We start from the raw sequence: 21,573 nt of genomic DNA on the forward strand, positions 1-21,573 counted from the left end.
CTTGCTGTGAAAACCTGTTAGAGTAATTTGCACTCAAGGTTTTGAAAAATGCCCTTTAAACAGCATGAAATTAAAAATATGCTGATGCAGGATTATGTTTGTGACAGCCTCTCAGGTATTTCAATATGGCTGCATTTAGATACCCTACAGATGTTCTAGTTTCATGAATACACTGAGACATCTGAATAATTTAAGAGAATATTGTCAGTAGCAAATGTCACACAAAATAACTGGAGGGAAAATTGCCTTCAATAAGTGTAGATAAACATGGATGGAAGTCAATTTCTGTTTAATATACAACCTACTTAAATAGGAATAGGGTTTTACTTTGAGAAGAAATCTTGAACTGTTTTTATCATATCCTTATCACTTTATCTGATATAGAAATTTTGGCTATGATCCACACCTCTGTAGCACTCATAGGAAAATAATTCTGTAAATACACTGTGAAATTTGCATGTGGGAAGTGGTTATTACCCGATTTGATTACACGTTCACACTTGAAGGGGAAAAGGTAAATCTGCATGAGAGCTTTGCAGGAATTTTGAAGTTTTAGATTCTACAGTTCAAAATGCAACACCATTGGAGAAGAACTCAAAGAAATAAAATAATCTTGGCTGAAATCAGCCCTGCAAAAGACTTCATGTCTTTTCTTATAAGTATTTTATGAAGAACATGAAGCAATATGCTGGTACAGTGGTATTTACCCAGTAAGCATGAGCACCAGGTGATATTCTGCCTATTTAGTCGTTTGTTGATGACAGATCCATTCCAGTGACTTTAATATCCTTTTTTCTTTTTCTTTTTCTTTTTTTTTTTTAATTTATTCATTCCAACAGCTTACCCTGGGGTTAAAATGGTGAGTGAAAGCCATCATGAGGCCCTGGCAGCACCGCCAGCTACCACAGTAGCAGCAGCCCCTCCAAGCAATGTCACTGAGCCAGCCAGTCCCGGAGGAGGGGGAGGAAAGGAAGATGCATTTTCTAAGTTAAAAGAGAAGTTCATGAATGAACTGAACAAAATTCCATGTAAGTAAAACTTGATTGATTAAGAAGCTTGTGTTTGCAGATGAGATTTAGCTTGAGATTTTCTTCTTTGTCATTTCTTTAGACGGCATGCTAAATGTTTTCTAGTCAAAACTAGGAAAATCAGAAGCCAAACCTGGTTCAGTAAGCTACTCAGAATTAGCTGGAGAACAGAAAGGGTCAAACTCATTCAATCTGCGTCAATTCTTGATATGTGAGATTGTTTTGGTAATTTTTACTGATGATTTGTTGCTGAATCATCAAAACTGGAATGGCAGAACTTCACAGTGGCCATTGGACCAATAAGTAAATATTTCCTAACTTTGGGTTTCATGTTTATGACAAATGTGTGTGGGCATATTACTTTAAAGCAAAATTTGGCCAGAACTCAAAAATACTTGGAAAATAAGGGAACTGTGTATCTCTGGGGATTAGAAAATGTAAAAGTGTGAAAATGTCTTTTAAACAAGGAAATAGCTCTAATACATCAGTAATATATGATGATAGCCATGTTTTTCCCACTCAAAATTCTGTTAGATTCAACCATAATGTTGTTTGCATGAGTTCCTTTACTGTTCAGAACAGTTTAAAAGTATCAATGTGTATTTCTGTGAAATCAATAGGGTTAAAGTCAGCAGTGTTCTTTTGGTCTTTAATAGAAAGCATTGATTTAAAGTTGAATCCTCAATTTGTTCACATTTATAAAAAAAAATAAGCATTAGCTTATTGCTCTTCTCTATGATAATTCTAAGGTTCTTGAATCTGTTTGGTATGCATTAGTCTGCATACACTGGTATTAAATATACAACTAATTCAACATTGGCAGTGTTGTTTCATCTAATAAAGAAAAAACCTTTTTGCTGCTGACAGAAAAATTACCTAATGATGCAAGCAGATAATTTTGCCACTTTTGTAGACATGATGGTGAAGGCTGTGTGTGCATGTGTGGTTTAACAGCAGGTATTACAGAGTCATTCAATCTGTAATAGTTTTTACATCAGAAGAATAAGTAAATGTAAAATATTTTCAGGGAAGTATTTTAACATATGTAAGAGCTTTCATTTTTAGAAGGTTATAATTTGTGTAACAAAATGTTGTGTGAGTGATTAAAGACAGATAACAAATTAGAATTTTAATCAATTTTTTTATCTCTGAAATGTATCTCAGCAATCTGGCAGATGCGGTTTTTGCAAAATGGAGAGCAAACAGCTTTGCTCTGTCACTCGAAATTCTCACTTGCAAGAATACAGGTGTTACAGTGGTAAGAAGTCCATATGTCATTAGATAGGTAATCTGCACTGTCCAGTGCAGACCGAACTGAAATGAAATCGCACAGTGATACCATGGGAAAAACAAAACCACTAGAAGAAAAAATAATAATAATAATAAAAAAAGACAAGACACTGAGGGAGAAACAGCACTTGAAACATTTGTCTTTTAATTTTTATCTCACTATGCTGTGTAAATGATGGAGATGAAACTTTTATGTAAATATTTTTTTATTTTTAAACTTTGATTTTAACCTAACAAAGGCATGAATGGTTTCCTGTAGGAGAAACGCTGTAATTGGCAAGTCTAGGTAAAGGTCTGTAGATAGAGAGGAACTTCAAATGCACTGCCACATACTTTCTAAAACAACAGTGAAACAAGTGGAAGGTCTAGTCTGGCAGATCTTTCCAGCTAGAAAAGGATAAAACTTTTTCTTTTTTCTGTTAATAAAAAAACAAAAAAAAAGAAAATAACTTAATGCTTGTTGACAAACATGTACAAGGCTTTAAGACAAGTCTTATTTATTATGAAATGAATTGTAATGTATATAAAATATGGTACCTTGTGTTGATAGTGAGACCAGAACATACTGTCCCCATTTCAGAAATCTAGACTCTTATCCAAGATCATGCAGTAATTTTTTGGACAAATAGACCTGGGGTAGTCACAAATCCCATGACAATTGTCTAATCTCCTTCTAGAGGCTGCAGATGTGTTTGTATCTTCCCAGCATCTCCATCCCCAATACTGGGACTGTTTAACATGGCATTCTGTTGTATATATTTATTTTTTCTGATTTTGCAATTTCAAAAAGAAAGATAAATGTTCATTGTGTGGGTTTTCTTAAATACTTACAATCATTTATAAGCTAACACTAACAGATCACCAAATAAATTTATAGGCTACCTCCAAAACATTTGGGGCAGAGGAGAGAGGAGACCTCATTTTCCTTTTGGAATATTGTAACATTTCCTTAATATTTGTTTGGTTTATACCAGTAAGGAGTTGTCAACAAGGTCTTGTTAGCCCATTGCAAAGCTGAGGATTTGTCGTAGAAAAGCTTCAGAACCTTATCTCCTACAACTGGTTGTAATTTTTTGGTGAATCTCTCTTAAAACAGAGCAGAATGTAATTTTTTTCCAACCAAATAATTTTTATAGTGCTTTTCTAGGGATTTCTTTCTGTGTGAGAGAGAATAAGCAGACCCCATTGGGACAGCACAGATGTTTGGGTGTAAGAACACTACCAAGACCATGGAGCATGGTCAAAGTGAAGAGCTGACCCCAAATCTTACACATGGCAGAGGAATGCCATAGTCGGCAAGTTCTCTAACCTGTGCACATCAGTCACAAGCCTGTTTTGTAGTTCATGTACTTTCTCATTTTAAATTTCCGAAGGTCTTGGTTCATCTCCACGTGACAGGGAAGGCTTTGAAAGTTTAGTAGTTACTGTGAAAGGATTTTTTTTTCAGTGCTCTGTTGTCTGTATACAAGGGAGAAGTCGGTTGCCTCTGTCTACAGTGTCTGCAGATGGAAAATAAATCATGATGCTTTAATGGATATATAACAGGATAGCACAATACATACCTATATTGTGATAAAGCTCACCTGCAATCAGCTTGGCTGGAGTGATAGAAAAAATGAGCCATAGTGGGGGCTGATTTACATATAGTCTCCTCTTTCTGTTTTGGGTTGGTTGGTTTGTTTGTTTTTCACTGAAATTGCATAGTCATGCTTATATTAAAAAACACATTCAAATAGCGGAATACATGACAAAAATAAAGGTACAGCAAACTACACCCAACTGAATGAATACTGTTCCTGTTACATGGCTTACAATAAAATAGTAACCTTTTCAGAGTAATATGTTTTGTAGAACACACAGAACTCAGAAGTTAGTCTAATAGTATACACATAGTTAACTAAATAAAAATATCAGGATTCATATAAAGAATTCACTTTGCAAAACTGTAAGATAAGGTCTGTGAAATTTAAATTATACTGATGTTTCCTTCAATAATACATGTACCAGAGAATTCTTATTTTGTCAAAAACTGCTGAATTCAATAGTTTCAAGAAATAAGAAATTCCAGCAAGGGGGCCCATTTGTATTAGTATGCATTTATTTCAAGAGCAGTGATGCAGTATGAAAATCCAGTTAAAATTTTGATCGATGCAAGAAGAAATATTGGCTTTTTCCATTGACTTGTATCTCTTTAAAATAGAACATGCTCCACATTTTTCTGGTGGGAGAGTGTAGGCTTCCAAATCGTTCAGAACGGTTATGTCATAACATGTGTTTCACTTGAATAAAGAAAGTGGGATCATTCTATTACGAGTCAGACAATTAAAGCACAAGAATCCTGTGCATTACTGGGGCATAACTCTGAAGAATTCTTTTCTCCATTATGTAAATCCCTGCATTTTGGTTATGAGGGGCTGATTTGCATAGTCACAGTACAGTTATTTTTTTATAAATACACTGTGTATAAGAGTCACTCTGTCTTTGTTGGTCCTTATACTTTCTCTCCTAATTTATCTCTAATCTACAGAAATTTTAAGCTATTTAGCAGGACGGAAAGGCACCATTTCTGATTTTACACTTTGCATTTTAAACACAGTAATTCCAACACCTGAAGAAAGGAATAAAATGAAGCAGATAAAATGGCACTTACACATCTGAAAACTGTTAAAAGAGTTTGTAAGATACATTGATTCTTTCCTTCCTCCCTCTCACTGCTCTTCCATCTGGGTCTTTGTCTGCAGTCTAGGAAAATGTCTGCCATACCTTTACATTTACATAGCAAGACTATGGGAGTACAAGACCAGGAACAGCTTTTGGCAAGAGGCTTTAAATGTCAGGATACTGATACTGACCAAACACAAATACAACAATGTCAATCAACATTACTTAATAAGCATCTTTGTAGAAGAAAAATGTTGTGTTTCCTTACATGTCAAGAACACGTTCCTGTATGAACAGAAGGCCTCATTCGGCCAGCAAAGTAAATAAAATAGAAAAAGACCAATAAAATTCCAGCATACATCTGACTGAGTAATGATATGCCATTAATGTTTATGGTTCAATATTGAATAGCCGTAATAGCTGAACACACTGAATCCACGGTACCATCATTACCTCGATAATAGAAAGTTATTGCATATTTTTAATGCTGCTTTCTTACATTGTAATTGGATGAGAAGTTACATGTCTATACCAACCTTATTCTGAAATGTTCAGCTGTCTTGCTGCTCTATTTGTCCTCAGCAGCTGGTGCTTAAAAACCCTGAATTTGATTCATTGTGTACCAACTGACTGATAATCCCCCAGACCAGGAGCTCAAAACTGTGTGATGATTCAGGCTAAACCCTGATGTTCTGTGCAGACTTGCTTCATGTTCTGTTTGCAGATACTCAGAGAACAGTTTATTTCCCTCTCCTTGGCTTAGTGAATAACTGTCAAAATAAAATGGGACTGGCAGCTATAGAGGGAACTGTAATAGAAAATGTAAAAGTAACTGTAAGGCTCAGGTCTGATTACATTCTAAATAACAGCTTAGTAAGCTGAGGAACAGAGTTGTAGATATTTCAGTAAATAAGCAAATAAAATAATTCTGGATTTATATATTTACCCATTTAAGTTAGTGTTTCAACATTCAGTAGTCATCCTAGACCCACTTTGTCATTTCTTTTTCCCTCCTGCTCTCTGCTGTTCTGCCCTTTTGCCTTTCTTGATTGACCAGCTGAAGTTTTTTAAAGAGTTCTTAATATCTGCTCTAAATGGCACTAAAGTTTATTTCATCATTTTTCATTCTTATTTGGCATCAAGATTATCAAGAAGATACTTTGTTTGAAATTTGAGGAAAATTGATAAATTCTTGCATAGGGCTTTTCTGAAACTTAGTTTTTATGGTGCTGCCAGCTCGAGCATTTGCAGAAAATAAATTCAGGCTGCTCATTGCACTGCTTCTCCTAATGGTTCCCGGAGTACAAGTGTCACTGGCACAGGGAGCAGAGGGGACATTCTTCTCTAAGTTCATAAAAAAGAAGCAAAATGCTGACAATAAAATGTTTTCAGATTTCAAAACTGGATTAATAGAGAAACATACCATAAAACAGAATAAAGTTCTCAGCAATAGCTATTATTTATATTTCTATGGCACATACCAGTGTTAGTCATCGCCTAAGATCTTCTTAGGTTAGCTGGGAAATAATTGACTCTCTCCCTCAGAGACCTTTCTGTCTAAATATAAGGCAAGTAATAGCTGCCTGTCTGCAGTAAATGAGGACTATGTATATGTTTGTTCATATATATGTAAGTGCACACATATATTTGTCAATACAAAAAGCACTGATCTCAGTGTAGGAGCAGTCTGACATTGACAAACTCTATTTAGGTATCCTGGCAAAGAGGACTTGGAAGGAGCGATTTAGAGGAGAATAAAGAAGTTTTTTTGATGTTCAGGAAAGTCTGAAGAACAGTTCTGGAGGAAGTGGGAAGACAGAAATTGAAGTCTTCTTGTTTTGCTTCCTATCATCAAATCATTGACAGTTGCTCATGCCAAGCAAATACATGCGGCTTTAGACGGGGGAAAGAACAGGGGAAATCAGAAATAAAGATTTATTTTGGAACACAGAATGAGTACAGGAGAGAACTATTACAGTACAGTAAGAGAGGGAGAAAAAAATCATTATTTCTAAATATAGCAATTTAAATGCAAATCTCAGATCACTTTGTTTTTTCCCTGAACCCCCTAGACCCAGAGTTCAGTGATTACATGAAAACCTTTTTTTTTTTCCGTTAAATAGAAGTTTCTAGATCACCTGCTGGTAGGGAAACGCTTGAAGATACTGCCCACACACACCCAGAAGACACAAAAATTGTGAGACAAAACCAACTCAACCCTGTTATTTTATAAACTTAGAATATGAAAATTCCTTCATTATTTTTAGGTGTGCGTCATATTTTGAGTGCTTGAAATTAGGAGTCCTGAAAATACAGCTTTTAAATCCAAAGGATACTGAGTGGTAGAAGAAAGGAATTGAAAACTCATGAAGCAGAACATGGATGAAAATCCTTGTCTGTAAGAATTAGCATGTGGTTTGAGATTCTACTGAATTTCAGTCTGTTGATATTCTAATGATTGATTCTGTCATGAAGAAAAATTTTACAATCCATGATTTATTTTCATATGCCTTCCGATAGGCTCCCCTTAACATGTCCTGTACTTAAACTTTTGCCAGCGTGATCCTCATACAGGACTGAGGTAGAACCCTCAGTCTGTTAGAAGTACGAGCTGCTCTAGCTTGGTGATCCAGAAGTGCTGCTGAAGACTGGACCTGGATTCAGCACCAGCAAGCACATATGTTTGTCAGGACATTGCATATCTCCTCTGATCAAAGCAAGCTGAGCCCACCCATCTAACACACATAGGTCTGAGGGAAGACCCTATTCCTATGCTAAACATTATCTTTGCTCTTTGGACGAGCCAAGGAGGAAAGGAGAAATCACAAGAGCAGACTTCTACAATTTGAACCAGAGTACAGCACCCTCCATCTCCAGCATAGGGGAGCCTGTTACATTCTAAACCCATGTTCTCTTCTGTACACCTTGAGAATGCAGTCTTCTGTCTGACAGAAGATGCTGTCTCTCAGCCAGAAGCACATTGGGAATGTAACCTCAGTGTCAAGTAGAAATATACATTATTGATTACATGTGTCTGAAACATAGTTTTCAGAAACAGCGGTTGGTTTTGAGTTGTATAATATGAAAGAAGGGGACGGAGCAGCCAGTTCTCCTGGAAATTACATGACGCTGAGAACACTTCAGCAAAATATAAGAAAACAAAGAACCCCACTCAGATTAACTTTTACAGCTATGGCAATGAAATCCATCTATAGTAGAAACAGGGGTGAGCACCTTTGATTTGGTGACAGGGTTTTAACAAGGGGTGCCAGAGTACCCCAAGGGTTTCCTCCAGCACATCACTGTGATTATTGTTTTATATGCTACAACAGCTCTGGTAGGTATTTTATTGCACTATAGATATGTCAAGTTGTGCCAGTGCCTTATAAATCGAGTAGAGAATTCAATTTACAAGCAGAAAACTGAACATGGTTGCTGACTTCCTTTCAGTACTGGGAATGTATCTTAAAATTTCATTACTTTGTGTGAGGGAAAGTGCAAGGAAATTATGTTTACATGCATAAAATAAACATAATCTTTGCTAGTCTTTTTCGAACTTACCTGCAGATGAAGTGTCTACAGAAATTGCACATTATCTGTTATAATTCAGTTTGTAATCTTGCTTTGAAAATGAGACTTCATGGAACGATTGTTCTGAACTTAAAATTGAGAATACATTTAAAGATTGATTCTCAGCAGTCTACTGCATAAAAGGAAAAAAAAAAGAAAGCACTTGGGACTATGGTTAATAGATTTGCTTTTTAAAAGTATGGAATAAATGGGCAAGGAAATATAGGGATTATTGTTAAGATTTATTTTTCACCTTTACTTCAGCTACTTGTATCTAGGCACTGTGGCAAGCCAGAAGATATTCTCCTGCATTTTTATAAGAACCAAGAGTAGATAATGAAGCCTCTGTTATTCTGAGACACTAAGTTAGCGTAGCTGAAGAATTGAATGTCATATTTTGTTGTTATTGCTCACTATTCCACTTACAGCTGGGTGAGTTTGCTGCTGAAAATTATCCAAACTAAAGCCTTCCCTGGAGGATTATAAATATATGATACCATCCTTATTTGGTTCACATGGTTTTTTAAAGTATTTAAACTTGTTTAAAGAGAAAAGAATTAATTTACTGATGTATGAAGTGTTTAAGAAACGTGATTATCGATGCCAGACTGCCGATGTGGGTGAAATACTAAGCCACTGACCACCAACAGGAGCTTTCAAGAATGCTGTAGGCCCAAAGCATCCTTTATTGTGTTCCGTTTATCTTTTTAGTCTTGCTTTGTATTTTAAAGGCAAGATCTTGAACCAGTCCAGATCTGAAAATCTCTACTGCTCCCAGAACACACAGCTATTTTGTAAGAGCTGTGGAGGTGGCCTCAAGTCTTCAGAAGGATCTTGGTATGGGTAGACTCTGCTCTGACTCCACAGAAGGAAGCTGTGCTGCTGAACTTGAATGACTGCCTTGTGAAGGCTAAGTTCCAGCTGGCAGCTGAGCAAGCCATCTGCCTACTCCTGTGCAGGTTTCTGAATCTGAAGCTAATCTTAATTATCAACTGCAGCAAGAGCTCCCTAATTTGCTCACAGCCCTATATCATCTGGGGGCATGTTTCAGTACTGTGGCTGGCACTGTTTCCTTATTGCCCTGAGAGCCGCCAAATTGAAAGATGAGGTTTGTCCTTTCAGATGGGGAAGGCATTTCAACCCACATCAAAAAAGGAAGGAGCTTCAGAGATGCTCAGGATTTCTACACTTATGTTTTAGGAATCAGACTCTGGGAGTCAAATTCACAAATCTGAGCTACATGTCTTGATTCTTTTCAAAATGCCACAGAAACAGGAGGCCCAGGTGTATCCTGAAGGAAAAACTGGAGGGAGATGTGTATGAAATGGCACTGATCTCAGACTTCGATATCTAGGGAGAGCTCTAGGTTAGGCTTTTGTAACAGACAGATTCACAGCCTGTAAGCAGTTTCCCCGGACTTAGAGACCTGATTTCTCTCACTTTGAGAGCAACTGTGTCACTATCTTCTGTCAGTGTACAATCTGATGAAGGGCAAGGTAGCTCACTGGAGCAGAGACCAGGCTGAAGGACAGCACGTGTATTTTACTGTGAAATGCCATTGGACAAAATAATCAAATAACACTGGGTATTTAGGGCTTCTTACACTTAAACAGATGTCCCACACTAGGCTACAGCATATGATCCCATGAATCCTGCATTTCTTTCCTAGCTGTACCTGGAGGAAAGGCAGATCCAAGTTACTTTTCCATCTTGATACCTTGATTTCCTTTAGTGTCAGGAAGATCAGGAACTGGGGTGTTTTAGGCTGAAGCCTGAATGATACTCCTCAGCCTTTGCTGGCAGCTCCCAGTTGTCAGTTTAAAGCAGCCACACAAACCATTTGTGTGACACAGTGGAGTAGGGGTGGCAGTTCCTTGAAGAGAAAGAGAGGAGAGTAGACATCACTGTCCCAGTCTTGGAGGGTTTTTCTAACTGGAAACAGCTGATAGAGGGGCAATACATTCTTTACAATGTGGATAATTTTTATACCTTTCTTATAGATAATCAAAGAACTTTACCAGAGTTCATGGTATCTTTGACTTTCTTTCTATATAATTTCACTTGCTAGGAGAAAACTGTTAACAATAATGTGACTTCTGGCTAGGAAAAAATTAGCAATTTTATCAATTAGAAATTAACACGATTCACAATACTGTAAGGGTGGTGAGGCACTGAAATGGGTTGCTCAGGGAAGTTGTGAATGCTCCATCCCTGGCGGTGTTCAAGGCCACATTGGACAAAGCCTTGGGTGACATGGTTTAGTGTGAGGTGTCCCTGCCCATGGCAGGGGGGTTGGAACTAGATGATCTTAAGGTCCTTTCCAACCCAAACTATTCTATGATTCTGTGGCTCTACAATAGAACTGGCACAAGCAGTTTTCTTGCTAACCCAACATTCAGACTTGTTTCTTCCGTAGGTTTCCAACCGCTCTTCTCTTCCAAAGCCAGCTATTTTGTCATGTTTTCTAAGACCTCAGTACCCAATTTTCAGCAAACGTGCTCTAATCTGGAATATAGGATTTCAGGTCTCAACTCTGGAGTCGGTTACTGCTTGTAATATGCCATGGGTGCAGATTTACTTGCAGCATGAGCAAGGGAAGGAAGACAAAGGAAGATAAGGCAAGTTTACTATTTAAAAATTTCAGTCTAGCATGACATTTTAGATTACAACTTGGTGATGGCAATCACTTTATAGGAAACTGTTCCAGAATACTGGTTTCTAAATTCTTTTGTCTCCTGAAATATTTATTGATGAGTTTGAAGTCCTAGGGCAGTGACATGGCTAAGATGACAGTCAACTGAAGAGGACCAGTAGACAAACAAGAAAGCTTAATGTTACCTGAACTCAAAGCATAACATTAATTATGATTACAAAGCATGAAGAAATGTCAAAATTGGCTGATTATTCTGAAAAAGCCATGCATTTATTTCACAGTGATTATATTATACCAAAATATTTATTCACTCTGCTTTTCTTGATAAAAATATAAGTATGTAGGAAGAGACAAAATGGAAGAGGAAAACTACTTGCAAAAATATTCTTTCTATTCAGTTAGTGCATTAACTGAAGTGTTTAAACTGTGCAACATCCTTGGTTTGCAGCAGCTCATTTTTGTTAGGAGCCCACTGACAGCTGGGCTTTGATTCTACAAAGCTCATGGATCTGTCCAGCATTGATACTACTTCTCACTACCATCTAAAATAAGAAAACTAGCAATAATTTTATAATGATAATGACAGGAAGCATTTTTATTCTGTGGAACTGAACATTTATCCCAGTAATTCCTGATAAAAAAGGAAAAGGCAAGATATCCTCTTTATAAGCAACCAACCAATCCCCTAAATTGCACTACATCAGTAGAATAATTTGTGATACCAAATCCCTGAGGGCATAGCAACGCTAGCTGAACCCTGCAGTGCAGGATAAGTGCAAATTGGTGAACAAGTTTATTCTTGTTTTCAAGTCTTTTTCTTGACTGACCTACAGCACTCCTGTAAATAACCTAAAAGGCAACAGAAGTACATTCCTACTTGATAACAACCATGAACACATGGGTGTGCAGTCTGAGTTCAGGTATGGAAATGATACACGGCAGATTTGGGAATTTCAGAAGGTTTAATCCGGTATTTAAATATGTACTAACCTTTAAGCTCCTGAATAGTGCATAAAATTAAATTAGATACGCACAAGCAGTTTGGAGGGTCAAGACTGTAAACATGTTCCTAATATATGCTGCGATATACCTGATGAACTGCTACGTTAATTCATATTTTAATGTAAATTAATTTTAATTCAGCTATGGTCATTTTAAAAGTTTGCAACATGTACCACAAACACATATAATGGTAGTAACAAATTTCTTTTCAGACCTTCATAAATACCAGTGTAATATTTTTACCTTCCATTTCATTTTAGTAGGCTGCTTGCTGAGAGTTTTACCCTCTTTTAGCACATGGCTTATTATCACAACACACATTTTCATGATCATTGTCGAAAAAAAGACAGCAGTTAGGGCAGTTGTTTAGTTTAAATGATCAGTAGGGTGCTACTTTGTGATCATTTGGGATGGTGGGGATTGAAATTTTCCAATGGAAGCAGTTGGAAGATATAATTACCTCACTTGGGATTTGAGCCAACCCTGAAACATCCAGTTTCCACAGCCGTGATTGAGGTTCTTTCCATTTAGTTTAATGACAGTTGGATGAATCTGCAAGGCATTACAATCCTTTTGGGAAAATCCCAGGGGGTCTTTCATCACCACAAAAGCTGAGGACATTGGTTTAATGCTTCCTCCCAAAGTACAGCAGCCCTTGTATCAGCATGTCTCCACTGCTGTTCCCCACCATTACTGGCTCAGGAGGAAGCAGGCCACCATGGTGCTGCTTTCTATGCTTGAGAGGGATCCAGGATAATGGAAGATGATGTTGTTTAGCTTTCTTCTGGGTTTAGGTCATCCATGAGCCTTAGTGAAATATTCAGCTGTTTGGTTGGGGTACTCAAGTGCTGTAGCAACGAGCAGGAAGTGAATTGGATGCCTCACTAAATCCTCCATTCTTTCAGCTTTAGCACTCAGAAGAATATGAAAGACAGCATCAGACTATCACAGGGTTCAAGATATTTTCAGTGGCTGGATCCCAGCAGTACTTTAATCCTTGCAGACAAAATTATAGGGTTACCTCCAATGCTAATAATAGTTCTCTGTTTGGGCTGACTTCTTTAATCTTTCCCTTGGTATCAAGTGGAATTACAAAGTGCTAGGAGCATATATAGTATCAGTCATGTATGATAAGATAGATCACCTTTAATGGATCTGTAAAGGCTGTGATGCCTCTCTGTTTAAAAGTTGATTTTGTTTTGGTTTGGGTTTTGTAAAAGGTAAAGATGAGCTGTAATACCCTTAGGTCAACATAAAACTAAGAAATTCTGTCCATACTTCTAGTTGCTGGGGAGTGTACTTACCATCCAGTTCTCAGACTTAATGAGACTGTACCCAAATTGTGAGGTTGTTGAGTTCCAGCAACCTGTTACTCCATCAGCATTGTCAGAATGAGGATTGCGAGCCACTAGGAGACTGAAGGATCAGTGAGGATTCTTGATGTAGTAAAGCAATACTGACATTCCTTGTTCCCACAATATTTTATGGAGCAAGGAAAATAAAGGGGGGTTGTATCACTACTGTGTATTGACATTTGGGAAGTGGAGAACAGAGAGCTGCAAAATATCTGTGTTCCTGTCCTCGTGCTAGGTGAACTGAAAATTGCCTTTTTGAAGGTAGAAGGAACAGCAATAATCAGTGATTCTGTCTCCAAGAAGGTGCAACATTTGCTTCCACCAGACAGATGACCATTAAAGGCAGTATATGTCTTCACAGCCTCCATGTCAATAGGTTTGAAGTTCTGAGAACTACTGTTACAGAGCATGTTGATGAGATGTATGGCTTGTAGGCATTAGAGGTCACATCTGTGAACTGAAGGTAAATGACAACCATTTGTGACTTACAACTCCAGTTCTTCTCATCATTTTTCGTCTACTGCCTCTTTTCCTTACTTTTTCCTGGTTCCCTCATCATACAGAACTTTCTCCTCTCATTTACACTTCCTAGTTCTCAAGAAAAAATGAAGAAAAAAAAAACCAACACCCCACAGTTTTGCTATGCTAAGACTTTCACAGAGAATATAGTTACAGATGGAAACAGGAAAGTTGAAGTCGCTGGAAGTTTTTTACATATAGCTGAAAGGCATAAGGCTCCCTGCCAGTGCTAGTCTCTGCTCAGTTCTCCAGGCTGTCTGTCTGCTATAGGTTACTTCTGATGAAAAAGAATAAATATAAACCAGTATTCCTCTACTTTTCCCTATACTTCACACAAAGCTTGCTAAGAAGGAGTGAAAAGCTAACATTTTTGCAAAGGAAATTGAATACTGATATTTATTTTTTAGTAACTTCAAGACTAATGTACAATTTTTTCTTGTCACGGTGGCAGAAGTCATGAGAGTAAGACAGCTTAGGACTAACAGCACTCCTGTTAGTAGTAGTTCTTTATCCCATGAATGAGTTGAGTGTTCCTGCACTGAACCAAGAACTGGGAACCTCATATCACTGCTCAAGTGTTTTCTAACTGCTGCTAGCAATGCTACTGGTTGAGCAAGAAACACTGTTGGAAGGAGAGTCAGAAGAGAAGGGTGTTGCATATAATGCTGTGATGTCAGTGGCAGTCAGCAAAACTGTTCATGACCTCAGATAAGCATAAAAAATTGAGACAAACCAGGGTAAATCACAGCATTGCCAAGTTCAGAGACAAGCCAAAGGAAATTTTTTACAGTGCTGACTTCCAGAAGGTTGTTTCCTGACATGAGCTGGCTCAACTTGGAGGCATGTGAGGCCAAGTACTAGCCACTTACAAGGCATATGCCTATCAGAAACTACTTTCATAAAGAGATAAAAGGGCTATCAATCAAAATATAGGCTACATGTTGGCTATAATTAAAATACTTTGACTGCAGAGCAGTTTAATAGTGTTTATTTTGGGGTGGTATTTGTAACACTTCAGTAGTTGAATCTGTGGAAGCCACAACAGAAATACTGGATTTCGAAGCTGTGAGAAGTGACATAAATGACATGAGTTTTGCTCTGGGGAAGGCTTTCTTCTTTTATCAAATGTCATCTGTACCATGATATGCCTGAATGAATATATCTAGCTTCACTTACCTTGGTGGAATCTCCTAGGACAAGACTGCCAACATAAGTTATTTATGATTTGGGATGGGTTGAATACCAGCCGCAGCACAAATATATTACCTTCTAAGTTTACTGCAAATTGCAGGTGATAGAGACAAAAACTTAAATAACAATAAAATTTATTGGCCCATTTTTACAAACTGCCAACTGCATTTCTCATATCCTGTAGTATTCCTGTATGTAGCCATAACTTTGGCTCTGAATCTGCACTGAAAAGAGGTATTGATGTGGTCTTCATTTTCCTCATCTCATCACCTAATAGATCCAGGAATTTGTGACAAGTCTGATTAGAAACGATCAAACTGTCATATCAAAATAAACAAAAGTTACCTACTTTTTGATATTTCACCAAGTAAGTCCTAATTTTCGCTATATTGCAAAGTAATATGCTAGTATCAGTGATCAGAAAGACAAATGTTCACAGATCTATTTCTGAGAAATTTGGCCAAGTCCATATAATGGTGCTGAATTCCTTGATTATTGAAAGTATCATAAAGGCACCACAGGGTTAAGATTCAAATTCTATTAAGTGTTGTGCTCTCCAGTATAGTTGACTTTTAAGGCTTCTTTTTCTCTAGAAGTTAGAAACTTTTCATCATATGTCCTATGCTGTTTGAAAAGTAATTTCTATCTTACTGATCTTATCTAGTTTTTACCATATATAAATTACCATGCTATATTTATGGTGGCTTAAAACTCTGTGCTGATTTAAAGACAATTCACAGGTGCCTGAGTCATAATAAGGCCCTAATACATGATAAAAGTGGTTTGTCATACGAGTACTACATATTGAGCAAACATGGGAGAAACATATGAAGGTAATACAGGAGTAGTGCTAAAGATAATTAAATCAAATTAAATTAAAAAATAAAGAAGTAGTAAAGATAATAAAATAATAAAGAATTACTAATTAGCAAATTAAACAACACATAATAAAGAGTAAAACAAGTAAATGCAATGTCCTTAATACAATGTATATACAGCCACATGTTTGTACCACACCCTAGAAGCTCCAGACTGCACTGAAATAAAAATATTATCTAAAAATAATAACATATTTGACAGTTCCCTTTTCATTCCTTAGGAAATATATGATACCATGACAAAATACAATATCAAGAATCTAGATCTGTATAAAATTTCCCTTCTAAAAAGTTAAATGCTTTTCATTTTAGACTTTTCTTTGTGTTACATATTTAGGAGAAAGAAAACACTATTTTTTTCAAGTCTCTGTTACCCTAAGGCTTTTAGTGTAATGCACAGTACTGTTAACCATCAGTGCACATACTCACAGAAGGGAATATTCATTCTGCTGCATGGGCTTCTGTGACAGCCTGTGCAGGCATAAACCTTGCCTTAATGTAGGGTTTGAATGATGAAAGATGCCTTTTGCAAGCTTCTACAATGAAGTAAATTTCATACTAGCATATAGAAAAATACATGAAAATTACTATATGATTAGCAATTTCACACTGACATTTCATTTGAAAATTAGTTACAACTTACTAAAATATCTTTTTCTATGAATCACTGCACTTACCTTTCCTAGGTTAAAGGAATGCTGTCAAAACCACACAATGTTTTTTTCCTGTGTATTAGTAAATTCACCTCAAGACATAATCCTGCAGACATTGTTCAGCATAGTTTTGCTGAAATTAATGGAACTATTTACAACTGAAAGAATTCAAAGTGGAGCTCTGCCTGTCTAGAAACACCAGGCAGCAAAGAAAATTACTTTAATGGGGCAATTTTGATATTTTTTGTCATTTATGATGTCTTTCTGATAACAGAGCCATCTACGTATATTTTTTCAAACAGCAGACCCAACTTTCACTAAGAGATTATCTATCTTACCTATTGCTCTTTTACTTCGATGTTGTATTTTCATTCTTGGAAGCAGTGGGGCTAAAGAAGGAAAGGGGGATGCTGGTAGTGTTGCTGCCAATTGTATTTTGTAATTGAATCAGAGAGAGTTAGGGTTGGAAAGAACCTTAAGATCATCCAGTTCCAATCCCCATGCCATGGTCACATTAGAACATGTCACCCAAGACTTTGTCCAGTCTGGCCTTGAACATGCCAGGGATGAAGCATTTGCCACTTCTCTGAGCAATCTGAATTCTTTATCCACTGGGTGTCCACCCATAAATCTATGTCTCTCCAGGCTAGAGATAAGGTACCAACCAAGAAAACAGAAGTCTCCAGAATTCTTCTCTCTTTTTCATATACTGAATATTTCATCTAAGATCATAGAATAGTTAGGGTTGGAAAGGACTTTAATATCATCCAGTTCCAACCCCCCAGCCGTGGGCAGGGAAACCTCACACTGAACCATGTCACCCAAGGCTCTGTCCAACCTGGCCTTCAACACTGCCAGGGGTGGAGCATTCACTACCTCCCTGGGCAACCCATTCCAGTGCCTCACCACCCTCACAGTAAAGAATTTCTTCCTTATATGCAATCTAAACTTCCCCTGTTTAAGTTTGAACCCGTTACCCCTTGTCCTGTCACTACAGCCGCTAATGAATAGTCCATCCCCAGCATCCCTGAAGCCCCCCTTCAGATACTGGAATGCTGCTATGAGGTCTCCATGCAGCCTTCTCTTCTCCAGGCTGAACAGCCCCAACTTTCTCAGCCTGTCTTCATATGGGAGGTGCTCCAGTCCCCTGTTCATCCTCGTGGCCCTCCTCTGGACTTGTTCCAACAGTTCCATGTCCTTTTTATGCTGAGGACACCAGAACTGCACACAATACTCCAAGTGAGATCTCATGAGAGCAGAGTAGAGGGGCAGGATCACCTCCTTTGACCTGCTGGTCATGCTTCTTTTGATGCAGCCCAGAATACGGTTGGCTTTCTGGGCTGAGAGCACAAACGGAAGCCGGCTCATGTTCAGTTTCTCACCGACCAGCACCCCCAAGTCCTTCTCCACAGGGCTAGTCTGAATCTATTCTTTGCCCACCCAGGTGTAGGAGCTTGCACTTGACATGGTTAAACTTCATAAAGTTATAAACTTCATAAGGTTCATAAGATGGTAGGAAGAGTCAGTTTGCCTGCTGCCTAGAAGAGTGTCATATCTGCAGTATAGTTCTGGCATGCTCTCATTCCATGAATTTTCTGTAACACAGAGTGTGGCCTGATGTGGAGAATTTTCCAGGAATATAGAGCCATGCCTGTCCCACAGTCAGGGACATAATGGGATTCAACATTTTAGCAATCTGGATGTTACTAAATTCAACATTTTAGCAATCTGGTGAACCATAAGAAAGGGAGAAAGAAGAGAAATTATGAGATGTGGAGAGTCTCTTTACCCTGCATGAATTCAGACTCCTGCCAAGAGCCCTGCCTTTTTATCTTTGGCTTTCTACAAACAGTTATTTTAGGTTGCATCAGGATCAAGACAGTTCAGACTGTTTCTCTAAGGTGGGAATATGCAGTTTATCTTTGTCTAATGCCTTATGGAAGGATGTTGTGATGAACTTTTCATCAAGATCTGTCCTTCTTTGACCTTCTTTCATCTGAGAATAGCTGATTTAAGCACGTTAAGACAGTTTTCCAAGATTAAGTTTCTTATATGAGTTTTCGAGACGGAAATTAAAAAAAATAAAACACTGGGATATATTATTTTACATTGGTGTCACAGCCTGTGGCCAGTATGCTGGGTATAGGCCTCTACATGTTATTTTATTACCTTGTGCCCATTTCAGTTGTCAGTGCTAAAATCGCTTATAGCACAATTTCAGTTGAGAGCAGTAAGCTTTCCCACTGAATATAATGTCTGTGGAATGTTTATTTGCCAGAAAAGAAAAGAGATCCTATAATAAGAATATTTTAAAAGAAATCCCTCAACAAAACAAGGTTTTGATCATGCCTGATTTTGCTGTGGACAGCTCTTGTCAGTAACGTAACACATTTGCAGAAGTGTTTTTTTGTAGTTGAGTTCTGCCTTAATAAATGAGGCTGAAGGATGACTTATGGCTTCAAGCTTTTTTCTTTTTTCCAACTATATCATTTTGCCTAATGAAATTACATTACCTTCCCCAGTCGACGTGGCCTTTGTTGCTGTTGTAATGTATCTGTGGAAACATTATCACTACTTCTGCTTCTGCGAATGAACAATTCAAAAGCAGCTACAGAAAATTTATTTCCTGATTACTCACCTGCTATTAAAGTGGTTCCAAATAAAGGGAAATGGCAGACACACTGGCTCTTGGAAGCTCTTTCCAACTGTAAAAAGAATAGTAAAGCTGAAGCTGCTTTACAGATGCACTATATTTAATTAGATTAGTTTTAATTAGACTGCAGATGCAAAGTTGCATCTGTGTATCACTGCTAGTCTGTTTCAAGGAACATTCAGCCAATAACAAACCACTCCCTCATTTACATTCATTTAAATGTGTTAACCTTTTGCTTGCTGAAAGAATCACTGTGGAATAACATATATATAACTTGGAGATTAATGTGTTGTTGTTATTGTCATGTGGCACCATATGCAGAAAGTAAAGTAGTCTAAGGGACAGTCATGCAAGGGAAGGAAAAAGGAAATTGCGCTAAAGAATTAATTCACTCTTAAATAAATCTTTCTGAGAATTCCATTTATACTTATTTAAATTCCTTTAGAGTACCTATTTTCCAAAACAATCTTTGCAAGCGCTGGCCTTTATTGATTGTGCTTCTACCCCTAATGTTTGCTTATGATCTTTTCATTTGTTCATGCTTCACAGAGCCCATTTTCTTTTTCTGCCTCTCTGTTTTGAGCTTAGCTGATTTCTGAGGAGATGGAGAATTAATTGTTCGTTACTGGTGATGATACAGGTTTGAAAGAATTGTTGATTAGCTACTACAAACTTTTTATTAGGAGAAAGCACAGCTGCCTCTTTAGTTAAGAGCAAAGTACTTGCAAAACGAATTGGGAACCTGGGGTGGGAACCTCATGGGACACAAGTCATCAGGACCATGGTCATTTGTTTCAGCAGACAGACAAGTAATTCCAGAAGTGATTATTCTTCCTATGCTTAGTTACAGTGTTCCCTTTTAATTTTTATTTCTGTTCTGGCCAAACTTGGGGATAATCACTTCAAGTTCAATTGTATTTATATAGCGACAGAAGCAAGAACTCTGCTATGTACTTTAAAATTTGATCATTTTTTTCAGCCTCTTGGATCAGTAGCAATTTAATTAATCCAGTGAGAAGAATGGGGTTTAATTAAATTATTTTAATAAGTGGGATGCAATTTTGATCAATAGGGTATGCAGTGGTTGTTAAATAGCAGTAAGAAAATGTGTGCATGCAGAGAAGCTGCTAAGTTTAACTGTAAATACAGGAGCAAAATATAACTGGAGTGTAAATATGTTAGTCTCAGGAGAGAAGTTTACATGGGGCATGGGGTTAGATTGACCACTAGCAAACTTTAGTGAATATTCTTTGTCATCCTGAAGTCACAGATCATCCTCTCCTGACTTTCCTTCTTTAAAGGGAGAATAATCCTTTGCTTGGACTATGCCAATTATCAAACTGTCATTTAGAAAGCAGTTCAAAGAGAAAAAGCAGTGAACATGGAGTGGTGTCAACCAGAGGGCTGTAGATCAAAGTCAAGTATAGAACTTTTGAGTCAGACCCTGATGACCATTTACAGCAGCAAAGTTAAACAAGAATGTCTAATAATTGATTTTCAGAGCTCGCATAAGGTTCCACTTCTTTTTCTCTTCCCAGTGAGCTGAAGAAGCCAGTGACATTTCAGCACTGAGTTTTCAATATTCCCTTCCAGGAGTGTTTCACTTAGTAGAGAAAGTCTGGCCTGAACATACCTGTAGGATCAATCTGTGCTGAGTGCACTCAGTGTCAATAGAATGCTACAGAAGGAGATGAAGGAAAAGGGTGCTCTTTCTGTGAACTGAGCTCATACAATGAGATTCCATAAGGGATGTAAGTGTCTAGAACATGCCTGTTTTTCATTTGAGCAGAGTAAGGCAAAACTCATACCTACTGCAGGTAATCAAAGGTGAGAGGGGATTCATTTCCTCTCATATCCAGGAAAAAGGACTGACATCATAATTTGAGAAATCTTGCAGCCTGCATTCAGAGTTACATTCCTGGACTTAAAACTCAGCACAGGTGGGAGTCAAGGGGTCTCAGCATGATGAAAAGCTTCCCAGGCTGGCTGTCCAGCAGCAAGCCAGATATAGGGGTTTGAAATTGTAGGTTTTCACCTGAAACCATTAGCACATGCCTCAGAGCAGCAAACTGGTTCACCTGTCCACCTAACATTGGGGAATGAAAATTCCCTCTTCAAAA

The 21,573-nt window shown here is 37.6% G+C and overlaps 1 protein-coding gene across 2 annotated transcripts in view; it reads left to right on the forward strand.

Annotated features, from left to right (window-relative positions):
* Positions 1-841: 841 nt before the first annotated feature.
* The window catches only part of SYT1 (synaptotagmin 1), a 131,755-nt gene continuing 111,023 nt past the window's right edge, over positions 842-21,573 (forward strand). For both annotated transcript variants that reach the window (XM_005147910.3, XM_013128731.3), the window contains exon 1: positions 842-1,028. In XM_005147910.3, the coding sequence (XP_005147967.1) occupies positions 857-1,028 (172 nt within the window). In that variant the 5' untranslated portion in view covers positions 842-856. The remainder of the gene's footprint in view (positions 1,029-21,573) is intronic.

This window comes from Melopsittacus undulatus, chromosome 5 (genome assembly GCF_012275295.1).
Source record: "Melopsittacus undulatus isolate bMelUnd1 chromosome 5, bMelUnd1.mat.Z, whole genome shotgun sequence".
NCBI classification, from domain to species: Eukaryota; Metazoa; Chordata; class Aves; order Psittaciformes; family Psittaculidae; genus Melopsittacus; species Melopsittacus undulatus.